Source organism: Pseudophryne corroboree, chromosome 5, assembly GCF_028390025.1.
Source record: "Pseudophryne corroboree isolate aPseCor3 chromosome 5, aPseCor3.hap2, whole genome shotgun sequence".
Taxonomy (NCBI): domain Eukaryota; kingdom Metazoa; phylum Chordata; class Amphibia; order Anura; family Myobatrachidae; genus Pseudophryne; species Pseudophryne corroboree.
In genome coordinates, this window is record NC_086448.1 from 537,347,926 (window position 1) to 537,372,582 (window position 24,657).

The following is a 24,657-nucleotide window of genomic DNA, read 5'->3' on the forward strand; positions in this document are numbered from 1 at the left end:
CCAGTGAGCCGGTTCTCCTCTGACAATGCAGCACCACACTGTTGGAATCCCCAGTGAGCCGGTTCCCCTCTGACAATGCAGCAGCACACTGTTGGAATCCCCAGTGAGCCGCTTCTCCTCTGACAATGCAGCACCACACTGTTGGAATCCCCAGTGAGCCGGAACTCCTCTGACAATGCAGCACTACAACAATCCTTTCACATTCTACGAACACTGTTTTACTTGCAAAGCTATTTGTACGCATCATGGTGCCAGGAAACCAACTATTTGGTTGGTAATTACTATGACCGACAGCTACGCTTAGGAGATGGGATTCATGCAGTAGGACAAAACCCCAATCTTCTTGAATTAAAGAATAATAATTTCAGCTATGCGAACAATAGACAAGATTATAAACTTAATTGTGCAGTGAATAGCTTTAAACATATGTATATACTACTGTAGATGTTAGAATGGTTAATATAATTAAAATTTGAGGCGACTGAAAAGCTGGCGATATGCATCAAGCTTTACAGTACATGTGATCAGCAGGTTTTCCTTTTTCCATATTTTAGATTTTATACATTGTCAATGATGACACAGTAATAGACCACACAACAGTCACAAAAAGTTCATGTATTGGTTCCAATAGGCAATCATACATTCTACATATTTGAAAGATAATAGACAATATACAATTATTGATAAATAAAATGAAAAAAGTTAAATGTACAGAGGTCAGTCATCCAGGACAGACGATCACACTGAATGGGCAGGTATTCCACAGTGTTTATGCCACAAATCTATAGCTTTGCTGACTATTGGGTCTGTGCTGTCTTCAGGGATCTAAGAGAGAACACAACACTGTCACATGACCAAAGACTTACCTGATCCGTCAGTTATATCAGACATCACCATAGCAAACAGGCCACTAAAGTTAACACTGAACCACTAAGAAAAAACACCTTAACAAAATGTGTGCCTGAGGCTGAAGGTAAGCAGTTCTTCTCTTTCTTCACAGTAGAATAAAGAAGGTTGGTCGTAATACCTCTAGAACTCTCAACAATTACACAGGAAGTCGGTTGTGCACACAAAGAAGCAATCATAGCTAGGTGGAATCACTTTCTTCCTTGTAAGTTCCCATGTTAATATACTGAATATTTTAGTCATTGTTACAAGTAGCACAGTGACATATGGTAACTTGGATTTAAGATTAGTAACCTTATGACAAAATACTCTATTTATGTAGAGAACCCAAAAAACTATAGAATGGCAATGAAGCCAAGTGTAATATTGCACATTCCTACCCCATGATTACTACGCAGACAAATGCCACGGTATGCTAGGCTTAGAGAGTGCAATGGCCTTAACAATTAGGAAATTATATAACAGCAGCTAATGTTACAGTATGACTACGCTGTCTCTATACAATACCACTTTTACGCCTAAAACCCAGCCCCAACCCGGGGCACAACACAAAGTTGGAGCTGGGTTTTAGGCTATGTACCCCTTTCCCACCGGCGGATGGACCCGGGTTATTCCCAGGTCTTCTATCTACAAGAGGATGCTTGGAGATTACTTCATCTTCAAGCACTACTGAGCCCACCAATCAGCTCTTTTTAGGCATGACATACGGTAAGTCATTGTGACACGGGTCATGTCTTTCACACCAGAGGCTACCCGCGTAGGACCCGGGAATAACCCTGGTAGAGACCTGGGTTGAGGCCCTGGTAATTTGGACCCAGGTAGGTCCTTTCACACTAGGCTTGGACCTGGGTTGCCCCAGTAATAACCCCAGGTTTTTTGCTCAGTGTGAAAGGGGTATGACAGAAACGTTACTAGTAAAAATTCTGAGTGAATGAGTTGAAAATTATGCAGTATGACTTACAAGACATACTTACTTTGTCCAGAAATACAGTAATACTGTCTGCATTATTCAGACCAATCACTTTCATCTTGAAGGTTAGCAGAATCTCCACAGCAACAAATACTAGAATCTTGCAAGATCCACTAATAACTTTGTCCCACACCCTGGAGACAAGAGAGGATTACAAAAAAAAAATGTTTGTATAAGGACGGTAGCGCCTAGATTCACTTCATGAAAAGGACCTTTCCCATTAGGCATTGGGTCAAGTAATCATTTATTGGGAATAGTAACCTGGGGTGAGAAAAGTAGAGCGAGCCACCAAGCCTGAAGCGTGGCGAGCAATCCGTTTATTAGTGTTTTTTCAGCATGGAACTAATTTATATTGGCTATATTTAATAGCTATGATGCCCTAAGCAAATGGGTAGTTGTACCCTTGTATTTATATGGGTTTAAGGGCTTGGCTTGGTTGCTAATGGACACTAGTACCCCAACATAGCTGAAATGGGGAGGAGTTTACAATTAAGCAAGCTAGGTATAAAAGTATGTCTCAGTCTCTTCTACTGGTTGTATGCCTTGAAAAGGGTTACGCTTGTTAACTGAAACATCAACTCTATACTAGGATGGCAAATCCCGGGCCATTTTTTCCAATCCCAGGCAGCAATAGGACGTCAAAGTTGCATTGGTAAGGAAACAAGAACATGTAGCCTTGTCTCCCAGGCCCCTGCTATACATCCATCCTAATTAGAAAAAGTGCGCCAAGCCCATCCTGACTGTTTATGCATTCTACCCGGTGGAACGCATGGCGTCACTTTCGGTGAGACCGGAGGTCACTTGATGAAATAAAATAGATTCTGTAGGTATAAGCTTGTATAGAGAATACACAAAGTGTAACATGAGGGTGGACTAGCATACAGTGTGGGAAAATGTGGCCACATTGAGCCAACCTCACTCAGTGAAGTTAGGCAGCAAATTCTTGGTATTACATATTACAACTGTTCATTTTTTTTCCAGGTGTCTGGATAGTGCTAACCAATACTAGTATATGTGAGAGATGCCTTAGGAGTAGTTGTTTGCCCCCACTTGAATTATTTGTATCCTTGTTAATAGTAACTGACTTAGTTGTTTGGGGACGAGTCTCTAATTAAGGCATGGGGGGTATTTAGGAAGGCTCAGAACACTATGGGGGTTTGTCTACATTCCCCCATCTATGTATATGTCTCAAGAAAGGACACATTTGATGACCAAAACATTGACACAATATAGTGACTTGTGAGTAATAAAACCACTTTCTTGCCTGCATTAAGTTGTTCCTGGTGAGTGCACTTTATTTATGCACCGGTATGTTATACTGGATGCCTTCTTCTGAGGAGCATTAAGTGAGCACCCCAGGCAGCTGTGTGTGCCAAGCCACTGTACACACATACATATGTGTGTAAAAATCCATATATGACTGGCACTCCACTTACACAAAGGAGCATGTGTAATCAGTATGTACGGGCAGTACTCCTCTGTTTTTCAAAGAAGCAGAATTGCTACAACAACATTGTCAGATGACGATAGATAGATCATTAGTGCATTCGGAATGTATTCACAGCGCTTCACCTTTTCCACATTTTGTTATGTTACTGCCGTATTCCAAAATGGAATAAATTCATTTTTCCCCTCAAAATTCTACACACTATACCCTATAATGACAACGTGAATAAAGTTTGAGATTTTTACAAATGTATTAAAAATAAAAAAGTAAGAAATCACACGTACATAAGTATTGACCTCAGGTGCATCCTGTTTCCACTGATCATTCTTAAGATGTTCCTACAGCTTAATTGGAGTCCACCTGTCGTAAATTCAGTTGACTGGACATGATTTGGAGAGGCACACACCTGTCTATGTAAGGTCCAACACTTGACAGAGCACGTCTGAGCACAAACCAAACATGAAGTCAAAGGAATTGTCTGTAAACCTCAGAGACAGTATTGTCTCGATGCACAAATCTGGGGAAAGGTACAGAAAAATATCTGCTGCTTTGGAGGTCCCAATGAGCACAGTGGCCTCCATCATCCGTAAATGGAAGAAGTTCGGAACCATCAGGACTCTATCTAGAGCTGGCCAGCCGTCTAAACTGAGCAACCGGGGGAGAAGGGCCCTAGTCAGGGAGGTGACCAAAAACCCGATGGTCACTCTGGAGATTTAGGTCAATGCTGTATCTCTGACAGAGCCCTCACCACATCTAAGGACTCTGGCCCAATGGAGGCGTTAGACAACACCAGGACCACAATGGGTTGATTCACATGAAAAGCTGGCACCACCTTTGGCAAAAACTGAGGTCTGGTCCCGAGTTCTGCCCTGTCTTCATGAAAAATCAAATAAGGGCTCTTACAGGATAAGGCCCCCAATTCATAGACACGTGTGGCAGATGCCAATGCTAATAATATCAGTCTTCCAGGTGAGAAATTTTAACTCCACCCTATGTAAGGGATCAAACCAGTCCGATTGAAGAAAGGACAGAACCACATTGAGATCACACGGAGCCGTTGGAAGTACAAAGGGCAGTTGCATATGAAGAACTCCTTTTAGGAAAGTTTGGACTTCCGGCAACATGGCAAGTTGTTTCTGGAAGAAAATAAAGAGCGTCGAAATCTGGACTTTGATGGAGCCTAACCGCAAGCCCATATCCACTCCCGCTTGCAAGAAAAGTAGAAAGCGACCCATTCTAAATTCCATGGGAGAAACCTTTCTACTTTCACATCAGGAAACATACTTTTTCCAGATACGATGATAATGTTTAGACGTAACCATCTTCCTGGCCTGGACCATGGTGGAAATAACCCGGGAGGGAAGACCTTTTCTAGCTAGAATCTCCCTCTCCACTTCCAAGCCAACAGACGTAGCCGCTGTAAGTCTGGATAGATGAACAGACCTTGTTGAAGAAGATCCCTTTGAAGCGGCAGAGGTCAGGGATCCTCAAGAGCCATGGTTAGGAGGTCAGAGTACCACGCCCGTCAAGGCCAATCCTTCTTAGTCTTTTTAGAACCCTTGGGATTAGCAGTAGAGGAGGGAACAGGTACACAAACTGGTAGGTCCATGGTGTTGTCAGCGCGTCCACTGCTACAGCCTGCAGATCCCTCGTTCTGGAACAGTAACGAGAAGCCATCAGATCTATCTGCGGACAGCCCCACCGGTGAATTAACTGTTGAAACACCTGAGGATGTAGGCCCCATTCCCCCGGATGGAGGTCATGTCTGCTGAGGAAGTCCGCTTCCCAGTTGTCCACTCCTGGAATGAATATGGTTGAGATGGTCCTTGCGTTGGCCTCCGCCCAGACGAGTATTCTGGACACTTCTCGCATCGCCGCTCTGCTTTTTATTCCCCCTTGTCGGTTTATGTACGCCATCGCCGTGGCGTTGTCCTATTGAACCTGGATCGTCTGATCCATCAGGAGATGTGAAGCTTGCAGAAGAGCACTGTAAATTGTCCTGAGTTCCACGATGTTTATTGGCAGAGCAGGTTCCTGAACTGACCATATCCCCTGGAACTGGGCCCCTTGGGTCACAGCCCCCCAACCCCGGAGGATGGCATCCGTTGTCAGTAGAATCCACGAGTGGATATTGAAATTCCTGCCTTCCACCAGGTGAGGAACTTGTAGACACCATAACAGAGAAATCAGTGCTTTTGGAGATAAGGTCACTTCCTGATGCATGTGAAGGCGAGACCCCGACCATTTGTCCAGCAGGTCCAGCTGAAAAGTCTGGGCATGAAATCTGCTGTATCGAATTGCCTCGTACGCAGCAACCATCCTGCCCAGCAAACGTATGCAAAGATGTATGGCTACCTTGCGAGGACAGAGCACTGAGCGGACCATAGCCTGGATAGCCAGGGCCTTGTCCATCAGAAGAAACACCTTTTGAGGCACCGTATCCAGTATCATTCCCAGGAACTGAAGACGTTGGGTCGGTTCCAGGTGAGATTTCTGGAAATTAAGGATCCACCCATGACCCATAAGCAGGCGAGTCGTCAGATCGATGCTGTGCAATAGACGCTCCCTGGACAAAGCCTTTATCGGGAGATCGTCCAAGTAGGGGGACTATGTTGACTCCCATCATGCACAGTTGCAGCATCATTTCTGCCATGACCTTGGTGAAGACCCTCTGAGCTGTGGACAGGCCAAAGGGCAAAGCCTGAAACTGGAAATAATCGTCCAAGATGGCGAACCTGAGGTAAGCCTGATGAGGGGGCCACATGGGAATGTGTAGGTAAGCATCCTTGACATCTAGGGATACCAGGAAATCCTCCTCTTCCAGACCGGACACCACTGCCCACAGGAAATCCATCTTGAATTTGAACACCCGCAGATACGGGTTTAGAGACTTCAGGTTTAAGATGGTTTGCACCGCACAGTCTGGTTTTGAAACAACAAAAAGACTGGAGTAAAAACCCCTGTTGTGTAACGGAGGAGGTACCGGAACCACCTCCCTTATCCACAAAAGTTTTTGAATGGCCTCTTGCAAGGTAACTCTTGCTGCGGGCAAAACTGGTAAGCCCGATTTGAAAAATCTGTGAGGAGGAAATGCTTGAAATTCCAGCCGGTATCCCTGGGAAATGAGGTCCCTCACCCAAGGATCCCGGCAGGATTTCACCCACATGTGGGCGAAGTGTTGAAAAGTGGGCCCTTATAAGTACTAACAATGCTCCGATTTCTGATAAGAATTACTTTATGAGATCTGTTGGATTTAGCCATTATTCTTATTGTCAGGACTGTGCCTTTTTATAAATAGTGATAATGTCGCTGTTCTTTTGAAAGAATTTATTCTGTGAGATTCATTGTAAACTGCTATTATTCCTATTGTTAGAATTGTGCCCTCTATTTTACAACGACAATGTTTCCATTTTTCTGAAAAGATTTATTCCTTGGGACCTATTGAGGAAGTCGCATCTTTTATATCCCTGTGATTGTCAAACCAGCCATATAAATCTTGGTATGTACATTCATATATTTGCTAGTGATTTTTAATGACTGACACACCTTACATTAAAAAGTAAATTTTAATGTTTTCAGAGTTTTACGTGAGTCAACATTTGAACCAGAAATAATCTTGATTATAAGAGTTGGAGACCATACTTTAGGTATGCTTATAGTAGAATTGGCTTGACCGTGTAATAAATTACATGGACAAGTATCTCTATATAAATACCAACATTTGTGTGTTTTTTTTTTAGCAGTTTGCAAAAACGCCGACATACGGTTGTCAGCATTCCCAACGGACTATAATCAAGAGAGTTCTTTTAGACGGCTCTTAAGGAATTATGTTTAATTAGTTTTAAGGTATGTTATCTTTTATGATCAATTAATAGGTTCCAATAGGTGGGAAACCATTAAAATTGGTCTATATTTGATCCCCTTTTTCTTTCTATCAAGCAGTGTTTACAAAAACACTATCATTCTATAGATTTTATATCCAAAAAGGAATACCATTCAAGCTCCAGCTAGGAGCCCGAATATAGGAGCTCCACCTATTAAATCCAGATAAAGGAGACTTTGATTAATCCCTATTTTGAGGTATGTTTAGTTACTATTTGTAACACTAAAGCAGATAATAATAATGTTCCAGTAGTTCCATCAAATAAACACATCTTAGAATGTGTTATTCATATTTCAGGTTACGATCTGCCATATAAACTCATCAAGAGCAAATTAGCCTTTTTCCCTATATGCGGTAGATATATATTTTTCTACATACCACATAGGAATATATATATATATATATTCCTATCTCACAATAGCAGTTTTTCTCAAATAGAACATTATCTTTTCCCCAAACAAGTTACCCCTGATGAAGTCGATAAGACGAAACGCGTTGGGTTTGTCAGTCAAAAAATCGCACCCTAGTTTGTGAAGATACTCCCTTCGAGCTCGCACCTTGAAAAAGGTGAGGGAGTATCCAGAATCCATCTTACAAACATGTTGGTTGTGGCTGTATTTTATTGATATAATTTTATATTTTGAATTGTGTACCAAAACTCATATGTTCAATCATATGTTATTAAAATAACTTTTTATTAATTGGCCTGTTGGCCTCTTGTTTGGGTGACTTTTTTGATGAGGGGTGTCTGTTACAGGTCCCCAGATCTAAACATCCTCCAGTCCACATTTTCCGACGAAATAAACGCTGGAAGAATTGTGTAATTATACTCCATTATTAGCGCACTTGGGAATCCGTGTATATATATATATATATATATATATATATATATATATATACATACATACATACATACACACACACACATATATACATACATACATACACACACACACATACATACACACTGATCAAAAAAATAAAGGGAACACATTAACAACACAATGTAACTACAAGTCAATCACACTTCTGTGAAATCAAACTGTCCACTTAGGAAGCAACACTGATTGACAATCAATTTCACATGCTGTTGTGCAAATGGAATAGACAACAGGTGGAAATTATAGGCAATTAGCAAGACACCCCCAATAAAGGAGTTGTTCTGCAGGTGGTGTCCACAGACCACTTCTCAGCTCCTATGCTTTCTGGCTGATGTTTTGGTCACTTTTGAAAGCTGGCAGTGCTTTCACTCTAGTAGTATCATGAGACGGAGTCTACAACCCACACAAGTGGCTCAGGTAGTGCAGCTCATCCAGGATGGCACATCAATGCGAGCTGTGGCAAGAAGGTTTGCTGTGTCTATCAGCGTAGTGTCCAGAGCATGGAGGCGCTACCAGGAGACAGACCAGTACATCAGGAGACGTGGAGGCGGCCGTAGGAGGGCAACAACCCAGCAGCAGGACCACTACCTCCACCTCTGTGCAAGGAGGAACAGGAGGAGCACTGCCAGAGCCCTGCAAAATGACCTCCAGCAAGCCACAAATGTGCATGTGTCTACTCAAACGATCAGAAACAGACTCCATGAGGGTGGTATGAGGGCCAGACGTCCACAGGTGGGGGTTGTGCTTACAGCCCAACACCGTGCAGGACGTTTGGCATTTACCAGAGAACACCAAGATTGGCAAATTCGCCACTGGCCACTTCACAGATGAAAGCAGGTTCTCACTGAGCACATGTGACAGACGTGAGTCTGGAGACACCAAGGAGAATGTTCTGCTGCCTGCAACATCCTCCAGCATGACCGGTTTGGCAGTGGGTCAGTAATGGTGTTGGATGGCATTTCTTTGGGGGGCTGCACAGCCCTCCATGTGCTCGCCAGAGGTAGCCTGACTGCCATTAGGTACCGAGATGAGATCCTCAGACCCCTTGTGAGACCATATGCTGGTGCGGTTGGCCCTGGGTTCCTCCTAATGCAAGACAATGCTAGACCTCATGTGGCTGGAGTGTGTCAGCAGTTCCTGCAAGACGAAGGCATTGATGCTATGGACTGGCCCACCCGTTCCCCAGACCTGAATCCAATTGAGCACATCTGGGACATCATGTCTCGCTCCATCCACCAACACCACAGACTGTCCAGGAGTTGGCGGATGCTTTAGTCCAGGTCTGGGAGGAGATCCCTCAGGAGACCATCCGCCACCTCATCAGGAGCATGCCCAGGCATTGTAGGGAGGTCATACAGGCACGTGGAGGCTACACACACTACTGAGCCTCATTTTGACTTGTTCTAAAAGGACATTACATTAAAGTTGGATCAGCCTGTAATGTGTTTTTCCACTTTAATTTTGAGTGTGACTCCAAATCCAGATCTCCATGGGTTAATAAATTTGATTTCCATTGATAATTTTTGTGTGATTTTGTTGTCAGCACACTCATCTATGTAAAGTATTTAATAAGAATATTTCATTCATTCATATCTAGGATGTGTTATTTTAGTGTTCCCTTTATTTTTTTGAGCAGTGTATAATAAATATAATATATATATATATATATATATATATATATATATATATATATATATATATAATATTAGATAGAATGTTTCACATAGGATATATTATAAAATATGATATATATTATACAACATATATTATGCTATGTATCATAATATAGGAGATAGATAGACCGATAGATAGACATCTCTTATATGATCCCTTAATGTATAAAGCACAATTGAAGAAGGAGGACAATGCCATAAAGTAGTTTATGCAAATGATAAGTAGGGATATAATTGTACCTTTGTAAGCTGGATGCTGGTAAACAACCTGCAAAGCACTTCCTAAACCACAAGTCATACGGAAGCTTATCCAATGCATTGCACGTCTTCAGGTGAGTCACAAGTCTGCTGTCCTCTAAATTCAGATAATGCTCAAACGCTTTCTGCTGTAAAATAGAGAAGACAGCACAGTAAATGACAGATTCCCCTTTCCACTCATCCGGCAGCACAGATAACATTGTCAAATAAACAAAGATGAATATGGAAGCATTTGCATACTAGAAATATATCTGTAGTTAATGTATAGTTCCCAGCAACATAGGGGATGCAATATTTCACTACAATCTCTAAACATGACACAGACAGTGTTTGGAAAGTGTACAAAAAGAAATGCTGTCCTAATTAATTTGTAGGCACATCCATCCATAAAAAGCAACATGCAGAAAGTACACTGTACTTCCATATTTACTGACAACTGTAATGAAAGGAAATAGCTTTTATTCCTGAAGGGCCCTACATACTTGCCGACGTTTCCAATTTGGAAGATGGTCGATTTCAACAATTACCGACCATCTACCATATTGGCTTGCTATGCAGAACGAGGGAAAACCAACAATGAACGACCGCGGGGATGCGCATCGTTCATCGTTAGTACATACAGACTGAGCAATATGAACGATTTCTCGTTCATTACTGAACAAGACTGTTCATATCGCCCACACACATCGGCAAATGTGTAGGGCCCATTACTCTGCAAAACCATGAGGAAATACAGCCCCAAAGATATTACATATACATACATTGCTGATAACCTTAATATGAAAAGCAACAACTACAATCAGTGTGGACAGCTAGCTTTAGTTTTATTTTAATACATTTTTTTTTTAATTAATAACATTTTCTATTGCTTGTTATGCAGTGTATGTTTTATTTTATTTTATTTTTTAAACCTGTACCATTAGCAACACACATTACCCCCATCCTGGTCCGTCTCCTGTAGGGAAACCTGATGAATAACAGCTTTGTCTGTACTAGAACTCATTTTGTCTACCTCACATGCAGATTCTGGGAACTGCAGGCATGTCTCTATTTTTCACGTTTTTTTTTTTTTTTAAATACTTAATTATCTAGTATGGATTAACTAATGGACAGAAATGCATGGTTCTCAGCTCCAATTTCCACCCCACATGGCAGCAAATGGCGATGCTTGGTCAGTAGACATACACCCTCATGGGCCTCCCAGTGCCAGGTCACAGACAAACACTTCTACTTGTAATTTTTCTGAATGCTTTTCATTAACAATTCAATCATATTCTTCCACAAATGTAGCAGGTTCTATAGACGCATGCTGCCATGGTGTTTTATTTGTAGTACACTAGTGTTATATTAGATAGATATTATAGTGCCATCATAGCACCTTACAGTGTATCAGAGGGTTGGGTTTGATATGCCAGCGGCCGGGATGCTAGCAGTCAGAATACGGACCTCGACATCACGACAGTGCGACTCCCGACAGGGGGAAGGTAACCCTCCCTCCCCACAGTCTAAACTTAACGCCTTCCCCCCAACAGTCTAACCCTAACCCCCCATCCTTTCCCGCATCCCAAACCTAACCGCCCCCCTGGGGTTATCTAAACCTAACCCCCCTTTCCTGTAGACTGAACCTAACCCCGCAGCCTAACAATAACCATACCCCGCAGCCTAAACCTAACCCCACCGCAGCTCCCCTCCCAGACAGCCCCGCAGACGATCGCTCAGCATTTTGACTACCGGGATCCGGTCAGGATTAGACAGGCAGGGGATCTGCATTTAAATTAGAAAGTCTGCTATTATGCAGGCTGAAGCAGTAGAATACAGTGTTCATTACAAGGCACAATCAGTGCTATAGAAGAGTGGAAATTAAAAACACACTATGTACAGTAGGGAAGAGTACAGGATACTCTTTACCTTGAGAAGCCTTTTAAGTAGAAGACATATCGGTTTCATTTACAAAAAGGCAAATCCTAGGTGCCTGCAATCTTTTAAAGGTCAGTGGCCATGTATTCTCTAAATGGACATTCTGAAACTATTATTTTTATATTTTTATGTGGAGACGGGTAAATCGTATTTACAGTACGGGGCTCTACAGTATTAATCAAACAAAGGCAAGTATTAAGCCTACATCATTCAGCAGAGGAATGCCAATTGACACACTCACCAGCTGCGGCTGAGAATCCTTAAACCTGGTATCTAAATGATGAACAAAATTTTTGATAAGCCAGTAACAATCCACATCATCATCAACCATCTCCTCCATTGCGCTGGCTATGGCCAGGAATGATTCATCCTCGGGTTCCTGAAACAGAAGAAGTTTTTTTATTATACCGCCCTCCTATAGCACGTCTGGATAGTAAAATGAAACGTAGGAAAATGTAATAATAATAATAATAATAATTTTATTTATATAGCGCTCTTTCTCCAATAGGCGCTTAACAGATACATAGCATAATAAAGTACAGAAAATAATGAAGTACAGAACAGCTTTTCATAAAATACAGACGCATGAAGATACTAAAAGGGACATTATGGAAATGCTTGAGTAAACAGAAAAGTCTTGAGTCTACTTTTGAAGGATTCTATAGTTGGGGCCTCTCGCATTGTGCGGGGAAGGGAGTTCCATAGAGTCGGAGCCGCATGACTAAAAGCTCGACCCCCAGATGAATTACGGGAGATTCTAGGTACTGCTAAAAGTCCTTCATCTACAGATCGCAGTAATCGAGTGGGGCAGTATGGGGTCAGAAGCTGCTTCAGGTACCTTGGACCCTGGACATGTAGTGTTTTGAAACTCAGTAAGCCAATCTTGAAGATGATTCGCCATCTTACAGGCAGCCAGTGAAGGGAGTAGAGGATGGGTGTTATGTGTCTAGAGCGGGGCTGGTCGGTTAACAGCCTGGCAGCTGTGTTTTGCACCAGCTGTGAGCGGTGCAATTCTTTTGCTGGGAGACCAAGGTAGAGGGCATTACAGTAGTCTAATCGAGATGATACAAATGCGTGGATAACTTTTGGCAGATCATCTGAGGGAATTAAGTGCTTGATTCTGGCTATGCTCCTCAGGTGAAAGAATGAGGATTTGATTGTGGCTGATATCTGATGTTTAAGTGTCAAGCCACCATCCAGGACAACGCCAAGATTCCACACACGATCAGTGATTTGTAATTCTGAATCCCCGAGTGTAAGTCCAGTTGGTTGGCTATGTTGCAGTCTTGTCCTTTGATATTGCAGTCCTATCATAAGGACCTCTGTTTTATCCGGGTTCAGTCGCAGCCAACTGGCACTCATCCACTCCTGGAGTTCAGCTAGACACCCATTTAGGGTTGCTATTGGTTTATCAGTGCCCGGCGCAAAGGACTAGTACAGTTGTGTATCATCTGCATAGCAGTGGTAGATCAGCCCATGGCGCCTGATTATTTCACCCAGCGGGAGCATGTATACTGCAAACAGCATGGGGGATAGTATAGAACCTTGTGGGACACCACATGGCAATGGCACTGGTGGTGATGAGTATAATCCAGACGATACTTTCTGTGTATGAAGAAAACAATGTAGATGTTTCCCCTCATGTGGTTAGGCATAGAGTTGGCATCAAGTGCCCGTCTTATTTGCAAATAATATCCAAGGGCAAGAGTGTCTTGGCAGACATAGGCACCGATCCCCACCAATACTGTAGCGCACCCAAAGTTCCCCTTTTGAATATAACCAAAGGGTGAGTGGCATAGTTTTGAAGGTTACATAATACTTTGGTGGTCAGATTATTGAGTCAATGAGTTATAAGGGCCTTGGATCCCTGTTTCTGGAGTATTCCACAGTTACATTCATGCTGCTGGCATTTCCCCCCAACTGTGCTGTTGAGTTAATTACCCTTCTAGCATATTATAGAAAGAAAGAGAACCAAGAGCCTTAAGGGTATATTCAATTGAAGTCAGATCCATTCCGACACGCATTTGTCGGAATGGATCCGATCAGGGCTATTCAAATGGCCATCTCAATTCGACTTTTAAAAATGTCGAATTGAGATGAGGGAGCAGAGAGGAGGAGACGGTGGGGAAGGGAATGGGGGGGGGGGGGGGGGAGCAGCGCTACAGCAGCGTTGTAGCAGGATGTGGCACCGCCTCCTGACTACACGGCAGTGTCCACCCGGCTCCAGCAAGCGAGACCTTGCTTGCTGGAACCGGGTGGACGCTGCCGTGAGCAGCGGCTGTGCCACATCCTCCTCCATATGCTGTGCTGTAGCCACTGCTCTCCCCCGTCCCCCGTCTCCTCCTCTTCTCCTCTCAGGTCCCTCATCTCAATCCGACTTTTTTTGAAGTCAGATTGAGATGGTTGGAAAGGGGGCCAAAACCTGTCAGATTTGGCCCCGTTTCTAACAGAAGCACGCGGATTGGCAGCTATTCCGCCAATCCACGTGCTTTCCGACAAGTCGAATTCCCCAACTTGTCGGATAATTTTGGGGTATATTGAATAGGTCGGAACCCCTTCTGACCTAAAAAAAAGTCAAAAACTGACGTCCTTCCAACAGACGGCAGCTTTCGACTCCAATTGAATATACCCCTTAGTAACCAAAGACAGTAAAATTCAATTTGAAAGCGTTACAGTTGGAGAGTAATGTGTACATAGCAGATGACCATACCAAAGGGTATATATGTCTTCTAGAGAGTTTCCCTGTCTCCAGGTGATACACGTGAAGGAACACCTCAGTCTTGGGGGTGGAGTCACTAATGAAGCGGATAATCTGTAGAGCATGGTGGACATCATCATAATGCTCCCTCCTGTAGACCATCACAACAGAGTGAGTCTCCTGGTGGGGAGGCAGTATTCCTTGAAGAAGTCAAAAGCAATACAAAATTACTATTCAAACTTTTAACAAAATATGAATGTGTAAATATTACTTATTCACCATTAAAATAATATCTTGAATGCAGTACTGTAAGAAGCAAGGCACTGTTCACAACAATTATAAACAGATTTAAAAAAATAGTATCAGGTGGAAGTAATTTGTACTGAGGGGGAAGTGATTTCTAGTGGAAGGGTTACAGGAGGGTAGAAGCAGCTAGCTTCAGTTGTACTCGAGGTTCCTAAGTTGAGTGTATAAAAGTACCAAAGAGGCATGGAGTCCATCATTGAAAACCAAGTGGTAACAGTGGATTACTTTTTGTACTGAGGTCCTGTGGTGGGTTCTTCTGGGGCAGTGAAATAAGTTTCTATACTACCATAGGAATGGGAAGGGGGCAGTGAAGGACCTCTTATCTTATCCTACACTAAGCCAAAATATATTTTCAAGAGTAAGGAGAGGCTGGAATTTCTGCCTAAAATACCCGTTACAACTTTATATTTTCCAGTTTGGCTGTTCAGCGGGACGCACACCCAAATTTAAAATGGCAAATTGCACCCTAACCTTATGGCGGTGCTCCGGTGAAACAGCCTGCAACATTCTGTTCCCAGCCACAGTCTGCAGTGTCCCACAGGTGGGAAAAGTTGCTGTGTATTACTCAACGCTGTTGAATAGATGCCATCTATTCACCGTGAGGGGAGAGCTTGGGGGCAGCCCAGTATGTCTCTAAGTGCTGGCACATCCCGGAGAGTGACAAACAGAACAGGGGATGTGTCGTGAGACCACACCCTTCCCAAGCGGTTTTGACTTCTATTCGGAAGCGTGCACAGAAGTTTTACCCTTCCTGGCTATTGCCCTGCCTGCAGTTCTATAATATAAACACACACACTATATGGACAAAAATATTTGGCCATACCTGACTGGTGCATGGTCTGAGAACTTAAGGTACATACACAGGTGAGATATTGACTATACCCGATTGTGACTATGCGATTTCCCCTGAACTCCCCGGAGCTCTGAACCACTGACAATTACTACCTCTACTTGAGGATTGGACTACAGTATATGTGAGATTTTGACTAGGTGCCAATTTTGAGTATACTATGTACTAGATTGTACACAATATAGTCAAGATTGCCTTGCCTGCACAGTCTATTTTTTCTTGCGATACCGACCCCACGGGAGCGCGCATCAGTATCGCAAGCTGTGTACAGACGGTGCAATTTGCACTAACTTTCCTTACGATTTTAACTATGGCCCTCATTCCGAGTTGATCGGTCGCAAGGCGAATTTAGCAGAGTTACACACGCTAAGCCACCGCCTACTGGGAGTGAATCTTAGCATCTTAAAATTGCGACCGATGTATTCGCAATATTGCGCTCACAAACTACTTAGCAGTTTCTGAGTAGCTCCAGACTTACTCTGCCTGTGCGATCAGTTCAGTGCTTGTCGTTCCTGGTTTGACGTCACAAACACACCCAGCGTTCGCCCAACCACTCCCCCGTTTCTCCGGCCACTCCTGCGTTTTTTCCGGAAACGGTAGCGTTTTCAGCCACACGCCCATAAAACGCCGTGTTTCCGCCCAGTAACACCCATTTCCTGTCAATCACATTACGATCGCCGGAGCGATGAAAAAGCCGTGAGTAAAAATACTATCTACATAGCAAAGATACTTGGCGCAGTCGCAGTGCGAATATTGCGCATGCGCACTAAGCGGAATTTCACTGCGATGCGATGAAAAATACCGAGCGAACGACTCGGAATGAGGGCCTATATAGTCAAAATCGTAAGGTTACATCGCACCAAGTGTATGCACCTTTAGTGATGTCATACTTTTCAGCATGTGCTTACAAATAATGTACAGATTGTAAATCTCATCATAGGACTATACTGTATGTGGCAATACAGAATTCCCCAGTGTCCTCATAAGGTTAGTCGTATAACACTAAGGCAAAAGAAGAAGGAGTTAATGAGAAGTTGAACTCAAGTCCGCCATAGTTGTTCCTGCATTGTGTGTATGGAATTAAACGTGTAATTTCACATGTATACATCCTTGTGAGCGCATCCCCCCTATCCGAATGCCAGTTTAGTACCAGTCATCATCTGTATGCAGTTGGCTCAACGTTATACAGGAAAACATGAAATATTTACACTTCCGACCAACCCGGCACAGCCCACTCTGCGATCAACCATTGCCTATGTGAGGATGTCCCGTTACAGCCCAGTTACACCCCGTCAGTGAAGATAAGATTAAACGTACTTGTGGGTTCCTGATACCGGAGCATGCCGATGGTGAGGACACACAAAGCAGGCACACTAATCTCAGCTCCCGCGTGTGCTAAGCTTTATCCAATATATCCTCACTACATATTTAACTAAACAGGACTACCATGGTCACAGAACAGCTACAGTACATCATTTACAGTTACAATTCTGTAAAAGAATAGGATATAACACTGTATAAAGTGGTGCACATTTACATTTGTTGTTTCTCACTAATGCATTGGGTGCCTGTTTTTATACTTTCAAATGAAAACAAAACGAAAATACATTTATCTGGTAATACGTAATGCTATAAAATAGAGGTGTAGAAGTTTACTGTACCTAAAAGAACTTTCCATATGAGAATTCGGTACATGGATGGCAGAGGAAATCTTTGACTGAAGGTACAAAGCTTCTCAATATCTGTGGGCAAAAGGGTAGATGATAAAATATGTCTGGTCTCACACTGCTCTTCACACACATAATATAGAGCCAATAATAATGGGGCAAAGATAGTGTAAGACATCTAACAAGGTATCGTATCATATCAAATGAATTTCTACTTACATACTTCAGTTACAATATACTGCAGACGAAACCAATGGGCCCATTTATAAATGGGTTTTTGCTATTTAAAACTTATTACATATGATAAATGATGCTCCAGCCAATCAGCTCCTGTCATGTGTTTGGAAAATGACAGTTGGGAGCTGATTGGCTGGGGCACTATTTAACATACACAATGAGTTTTAAGTTGCTAAAACTCATTGATAAATGGGCCGTAGCCTCAGACTTTAACGCCCGGGGCTATTCAATTGGACTCCAGATTTCTGCCGATAGCCTTGTTAACACCCTTTAAAGTGGAATGTTAACACAAGTTAATGGACGTTAAACACAAAGAATCCGTGAAAAGCTCACGTTAACAAGGTTGCAAGACCCGTTAACAAGGTTGCAAGACCCGTTAACAAAGTTGCAAGACCCGTTAACCTGCTGGTTATAGCCTTTTTTTTTTTTTACCTGCTGAGACAAGTGAAACAAAATCCCTGATAACACCTGGCTTCGGAGCTAATTGGATAGCCCCAGGGGATCACCTTGCCTGTGGTACTCTACTGTGAATTCCATCCTAAGTAGGGAATTACGCATCATTGTCTCCGAATCTGGTCACAACTCTTCAGATGCAGCTGGCAGTTGCCAAATAGTTCACTTAACATCTAAGGTTGGTAACGTGGATGGACAACTGTAACTACCTGGTTACACTTGTGCAGATAAAAGAGATGCAACCACTGCGTTTTGAAGACAATCACACGAGCGTACAGTACCAGCTATTTTCGAAATACTATCTTGGTAAGAGTTTGGTTTGCTTTATTTTTGTTTTGTTTTTTAGGCTATTGAGTGCAAGTCACAAGCACTGAGGTCAATAGAATGATCTCCACCGACCTAACAGGACACAAGTACAAACACTTGTTAACCACTACATCTTCCCTGCATGTTTCCCTATCCAGCGTATCATTTTGCATATCAACTCATAATCACTCATTGTCTGTCACTTTTGGAAAGAAACAAAGTCACCCCTTTGTATTCTCTTTACCTAAACGATCATCTTTCAGCAGGATCTCCAGGGATTTCTTCTCCTCCACTCCACGGAACCCAACCTTTTCATAGTACACAGACCGGAAGTTCCTCTGAGAATCTTCTGTCATGATTCACACTGCTAAAATCCAAAAATAGATGCAATGTTCAATGTGTAGCCGATTTACATTCTCCCTATAGTGCATGATGAGCAAAGAAGAGACCCACTACCCCCAACATGGGTGCTGCAGATAGTCCAGTCTCAAACCATACAGCAGGTTATTACAGCACCTATTATTATGGGATGTGCGCAAAAATGAGCAAGTGCATGATGTTTCAATGGTATCTTACTGCAATTTGATTCTCCTGAATGGCCTGTGGGGCTGTGAAAAGAATTAGGAGAGCCTAAGACTCTTGTGAACCATGAAAGTTTGGTGAATTACTTCACTACCGTACAGAGAAGCCCAAATAGACTGCCTAATGACTGGCCTACATCATACTTAGAATACACTGTACAGTATAAAGCATAGGTATTGCCATGTAATAGATGTTTTCAGAGCTTTCAGTCCCTGTTAGGCAGATGCTTTAAATGCTTATTTGAACCGCCGATTATTAAACCGAATTAACAACTGATTTTCCAGGTGCCAAAATATTCTATTCTTCCTGCAGAGCTATCTTTACATACATATATGTAGATAGATATATATAGATGGAATCAGTATGTGATCCCGGCGGTGGGGAGACCGGCGCTGGGAACCCGCCAGTCGGAATCCCGGCATTGAGAGCAGTGTGTTCGCTCGCTACGCTTCGGGCCCAAAGGGTTCTATTCTCCCTCCAGGGGTGACGTGGACCACCACCCAAGAGGGAAAAGGGGAGTTGTGCCGGGATTGCATGCGTCGGCATTTCACTGGGTGTCGGTATTCCGTTGTCGGGTTCCTGATCACCGGGATCCCGACAGCCGGGATGGTGATTGCATCCCATATAGATATATGTTATGCATAGCATTAGGACACACAAAAATGGAGAAGTTGGAGATGTGATGCTTCTCTTTCCTTCCATTTGCCCAGTAATCAAACCATTGTACTTCGAAGTATTTGTCTTAGGGGTCTATGGGGTCTATTCAGAGATGGTAGCAGTCAGGCTACTCAGGCCGGGGTCTACCTCTACTTGCGGAGCAGCGCCACACATGCTGGGCAGCCATGCCCTGCGTTTCCCCCAGCATGTGAGTATATGGTCGCAGATTTTTTCTCTCAAATTTAATTGCGAAAGCATCAAATAGAGGTAGACCCTGGCCTGAGCCTGGAGCTTGCTGCAGGCCTGAGCCTGGCTGCATAGGCAGGGGCACCAACGCCATGTTTCCATATGCAGGCCTGAGCCTGGCTGCATATGCAGGGGCACCGCCGCCATGTTTCCATATGCAGGCGACGTCATAAGTCGTCCCTGACACAACATGACACGCCTGTCAATCACCATGCGATCACATCCTTCTGGGATGCGATCGCAAGGTGAAGTGTTGCGCACGCACATTATGACCGCAGCTGCTGCATGCAAACGCTGTGTCCAACTCTGTATAAGGTAAATGTATGAAGCAGTGATAAGAGTGGAGAAGTGAGCCAGTAGAGAAGTTGCCCATAGCAACCAATCAGCTGCTCTGTACAGTGGTATAGTATGCAAATTATAAATGTTACGTCAATGCTGATTGGTTGCTATGGGTAACTTCTCCACTGGCTCACTTCTCCACTCTTATCACTGCTTCATACATTTACCCCTATGTTCTAAACCTTGTGGCGAGATAAAGTACCAGCGAATCAGCTCCTAACTGCCATGTTACAGGCGGTGTTTAAAAAATGAGTTAGGAGCTTGTAGGTTGGCAGTTTATCGCTTTCCACTTTCTCTACCTCCAAGACTTAGTACAGTACATAGACCTGTTAATCCACTGTCAATCCTTAGAACACGCCCCCGCCCATGGCATCTTTTCTATAAACCTGAATTTAAAAAAAATGTAATATGAAGTAAGGAAAAAACAATATGCAGTAAAACATTCCAGCTGTATTGGCGGCTTCCATGTAACGCAGAGCACGGCTCGAACAAGCGAGAGACATACGATACCATTAGAACATACAGTACCTAGGCGGAAAGCAGCAGCAAGCGTCCTATTCCTGCAGCGTGAGTCGGCTCCCTGCTTGTCCCTGATATGCAGCTCTCAGCAGCAGGCAGCGGCGGCAGCAGCGTTTCACTGATGTTTACTTCCTGGTTATGACGCCACATTACTGCTTATGGCAACCGCGAAGGGACAAAATGCATGAGATAATAATAATAACAACATACCTATCTGTTTCTTCCTGGTTTGGAGATGTCATTATGGTAGCGTCTAGATTCTCTTCGTGCAGAGGACCTTTCCCATAACCCCCTGGGTCCATGTCACAATCTATTTGGAATTATGTGCCAGACACTGCCACTTTAAAAAAAATTGTCCCTAAAGGTATCTTTGTGGAGAGATGGCTACAATTTCTTTGCTATATTTCTCTTACGTCCTAGAGGATGCTGGGGACTCCGTAAGGACCCAAAATTTGTCCCTAAAGGTATCTTTGTGGAGAGATGGCTACAATTTCTTTGCTATATTTCTCTTACGTCCTAGAGGATGCTGGGGACTCCGTAAGGACCATGGGGGGTATAGACGGGCTCCGCAGGAGACATGGGCACTATAAAGAACTTTAGAATGGGTGTGCACTGGCTCTTCCCTCTATGCCCCTCCTCCAGACCTCAGTTAGTTAGTTCCTGTGCCCAGAGGAGACTGGGTGCATTACAGGGAGCTCTCCTGAGTTTCTCTGAAAAAAGAATTTTGTTAGGTTTTTTATTTTCAGGGAGCACTGCTGGGAACAGGCTCCCTGCATCGTGGGACTGAGGAGAGAGAAGCAGACCTACTTAAGCATACCTCCCAACTGTCCCGATTTTCGCGGGACTGTCCCGCTGTCCCACCCGCGGGCCGCAGTGTCCCGCGGTGGGGGGGGGCAGTTGGGAGGCTCCTGCACGCGCTGCTCTGCTTAGCAGACGCTGTGCGCATGCGCACAGCGTCTATTCAGTGCAGACAGAGGGAGAGAGGGCATGCCAGCAGCTCACGGCATGCCCCCTCAATGATGAAATCGGGGGCGTGGCTCGCGATCGCGGGTCCTCCCGTGAGGCCACGCCCCCTTTCCGGTAGGCCACGCCCCTTTTTCGGGAGCGCGCGCGGGCTTCGCCGCGCGTGTGTCCCTCTTTACAAGCGGCTAAAGTTGGGAGGTATGCTTAAGTGATAGGCTCTGCTTCTTAGGCTACTGGACACCATTAGCTCCAGAGGGAGTCGGAACGCAGGTCTCCCCTCGCTGTTCGTCCCAGAGCCGCGCCGCCGTCCTCCTCGCAGAGCCGGAAGATAGAAGCCGGGTGAGTATAAGAAGAAAAGAAGACTTCAAAGGCGGCAGAAGACTTCAGATCTTCCCTGAGGTAAGCGCGCAGCGGTAACGCTGCTCGCCATTGCTCCCACACACAACACACACTAGCAGGCACTGATGGGTGCAGGGCGCAGGGGGGGTGCCCTGGGCAGAAATATAAACCTCTAAGACTGGCATATGAGTATTATAGGCTGCAGAGGCAGTAGTTATATAAATCCCCCGCCAGTATTATAAAATTGAGCGGGACCGAAGCCCGCCGCTGGAGGCGGCGGAGAGCTTGGTCCCACAGTACTAACCAGCGCCATTTTCTCCACAGAACACTGCAGAGAAGCTGGCTCCCCGGACTCTCCCCTGCTGAACACGGTGACACAGGGCAAAAAAGAGGGGGGGGGGGGGGGGGGGCACTTGTAAGGCGCATTGAGTGTATTATACATAATTATATATAAAAGTGCTATATATTCTGGGAATTTATTTTTTCTTTTCCAGTGTCAGTTGGCGCTGGGTGTGTGCTGGCATACTCTCTCTCTGTCTCTCCTAAGAGCCTTACTGGGGGACTATCTCCAGATAAATATCCCTGTGTGTGTGGGGGTGTCAGTACGAGTGTGTCGGCATGTCTGAAGCGGAAGGCTCATCTAAGGAGGAGGTGGAGCAGATGATTGTGGTGTCTCCGTCGGCAACGCCGACACCTGATTGGTTGGACATGTGGAATGTTTTAAATGCAAATGTGACCTTATTGCATAAGAGGATGGACAAAGCAGAGTCCAGGGAAAAAGCAGGGAGTCAATCCATGGCTTTGACTATGTCACAGGGCCCTTCAGGGTCTCAAAAACGTTCTCTATCCTAAATAGCAGACACTGATACCGACACGGATTCTGACTCCAGTGTCGACTACGATGATGCAAGGTTACACCCAAGGGTGGCAAAAAGTGTTCATTATATGATTATTGCAATAAAAGATGTTTTGCATATCACAAATGACCCCTCTGTCCCTGACACGAGGGTGTGCATGTATAAGGAAAAGAAACCTGAGGTAACCTTTCCCCCATCTCATGAGCTGAACGAGTTATTTGAAAAAGCTTGGGAAACTCCAGACAAAAAACTGCAGATTCCCAAGAGGATTCTTATGGCGTATCCTTTCCCTGCACAGGACAGGGTACGGTGGGAATCCTCGCCCAGGGTGGACAAGGCTTTAACGCGCTTGTCCAAGAAGGTGGCGCTACCGTCTCCCGACACGGCAGCCCTCAAGGATCCTGCTGATCGCAGACAGGAAACTACCTTAAAATCTATTTATACACATACGGGGGCTTTACTCAGACCGGCAATAGCATCGGCATGGGTATGTAGCGCGGTTGCAGCTTGGACAGATACCTTGTCAGCTGACATTGATACCCTAGATAGGGATACCATTTTATTGACCTTAGGTCACATTAAAGACGCAGTCTTATATATGAGGGACGCTCAGAGAGACGTTGGACTGCTAGGTTCAAGAGCCAACGCCATGGCGATTTCTGCTAGGCGAGCCCTGTGGACCCGCCAATGGACGGGTGATGCCGACTCAAAGAAGCATATGGAGGTTTTACCTTACAAAGGTGAAGTTTTATTTGGGGAAGGTCTCGCGGACCTGGTTTCCACAGCTACCACGGGTAAATCTACTTTTTTGCCTTTTGTTCCCCCACAGCAAAAGAAAACTCCACAATATCAGATGCAGTCCTTTCGGTCCCATAAGTCCAGAAGAGGTCGGGGCTCATCCTTCCTCGCCAGAGGGAAAAGAACGCCTGCTTCGACTAGCTCCCAGGAACAGAAGTCCTCCCCGGCTTCTACTAAATCCACCGCATGACGCTGGGGCTCCACTGAGGGAGTCCGTACCGGTGGGGGCACGTCTTCGACTCTTCAGCCAGGTCTGGGTTCTGTCAGACGTGGATCCTTGGGCGATGGAAATTGTATCCCAAGGCTACAAACTAGAATTCGAAGAGGTGCCCCCTCGCCGATTTTTCAGTTCGGCCTTGCCAGCTTCTCCCCCAAAGAGGGAAGTAGTGTTAGCTGCAATTCAAAAGCTGTGTCAACAGCAAGTGATTGTCATGGTTCCCCTAGTCCAACAGGGAAAAGGGTACTATTCAACCCTGTTCGTGGTCCCGAAGCCGGATGGCTCGGTCAGACCCATTTTAAATCTGAAATCCCTAAACCTGTACTTGAAAAGGTTCAAATTCAAGTTGGAATCGCTCCGGGCAGTGATCTCCAGTCTGGAAGGGGGGGATTTTATGGTGTCACTGGACATAAAGGATGCATACCTTCATGTCCCCATATATCCTCCTCATCAGGAGTACCTGAGATTCACTGTACAGGACTGTCATTACCAGTTTCAGACGTTGCCGTTTGGGCTTTCCACGGCCCCGAGGATTTTCACCAAGGTGATGGCGGAGATGATGGTGCTCCTGCGCAGGCAGAGAGTCACAATTATCCCGTACTTGGATGATCTCCTGATAAAAGCGAGATCGAGAGATCAATTGCTGAAAAGTGTGTCGCTCTCCCTGAGAGTGCTACAACAGCACGGT

At 44.5% G+C, this 24,657-nt stretch overlaps 1 protein-coding gene across 2 annotated transcripts; it reads right to left on the minus strand.

Annotated features, from left to right (window-relative positions):
- Positions 1-600: 600 nt before the first annotated feature.
- TBC1D7 (TBC1 domain family member 7) lies at positions 601-21,089 on the minus strand. Of its 2 annotated transcripts, none has more exons than XM_063923188.1 (8): positions 21,006-21,089; positions 18,697-18,819; positions 17,451-17,531; positions 14,646-14,833; positions 12,177-12,314; positions 10,001-10,146; positions 1,881-2,010; positions 601-825 (listed from the first exon to the last, which is right to left on the minus strand). In XM_063923188.1, the coding sequence occupies exons 2-8, from the start codon at positions 18,806-18,808 to the stop codon at positions 739-741; spliced, it is 882 nt and encodes a 293-aa protein (XP_063779258.1). In that variant the 5' UTR covers positions 18,809-18,819; positions 21,006-21,089; the 3' UTR covers positions 601-738. The 2 variants fall into 2 exon arrangements, with proteins under 2 accessions (XP_063779258.1, XP_063779257.1); XM_063923187.1 differs by lacking the exon at positions 21,006-21,089 and adding an exon at positions 20,805-20,954.
- Positions 21,090-24,657: the final 3,568 nt, after the last annotated feature.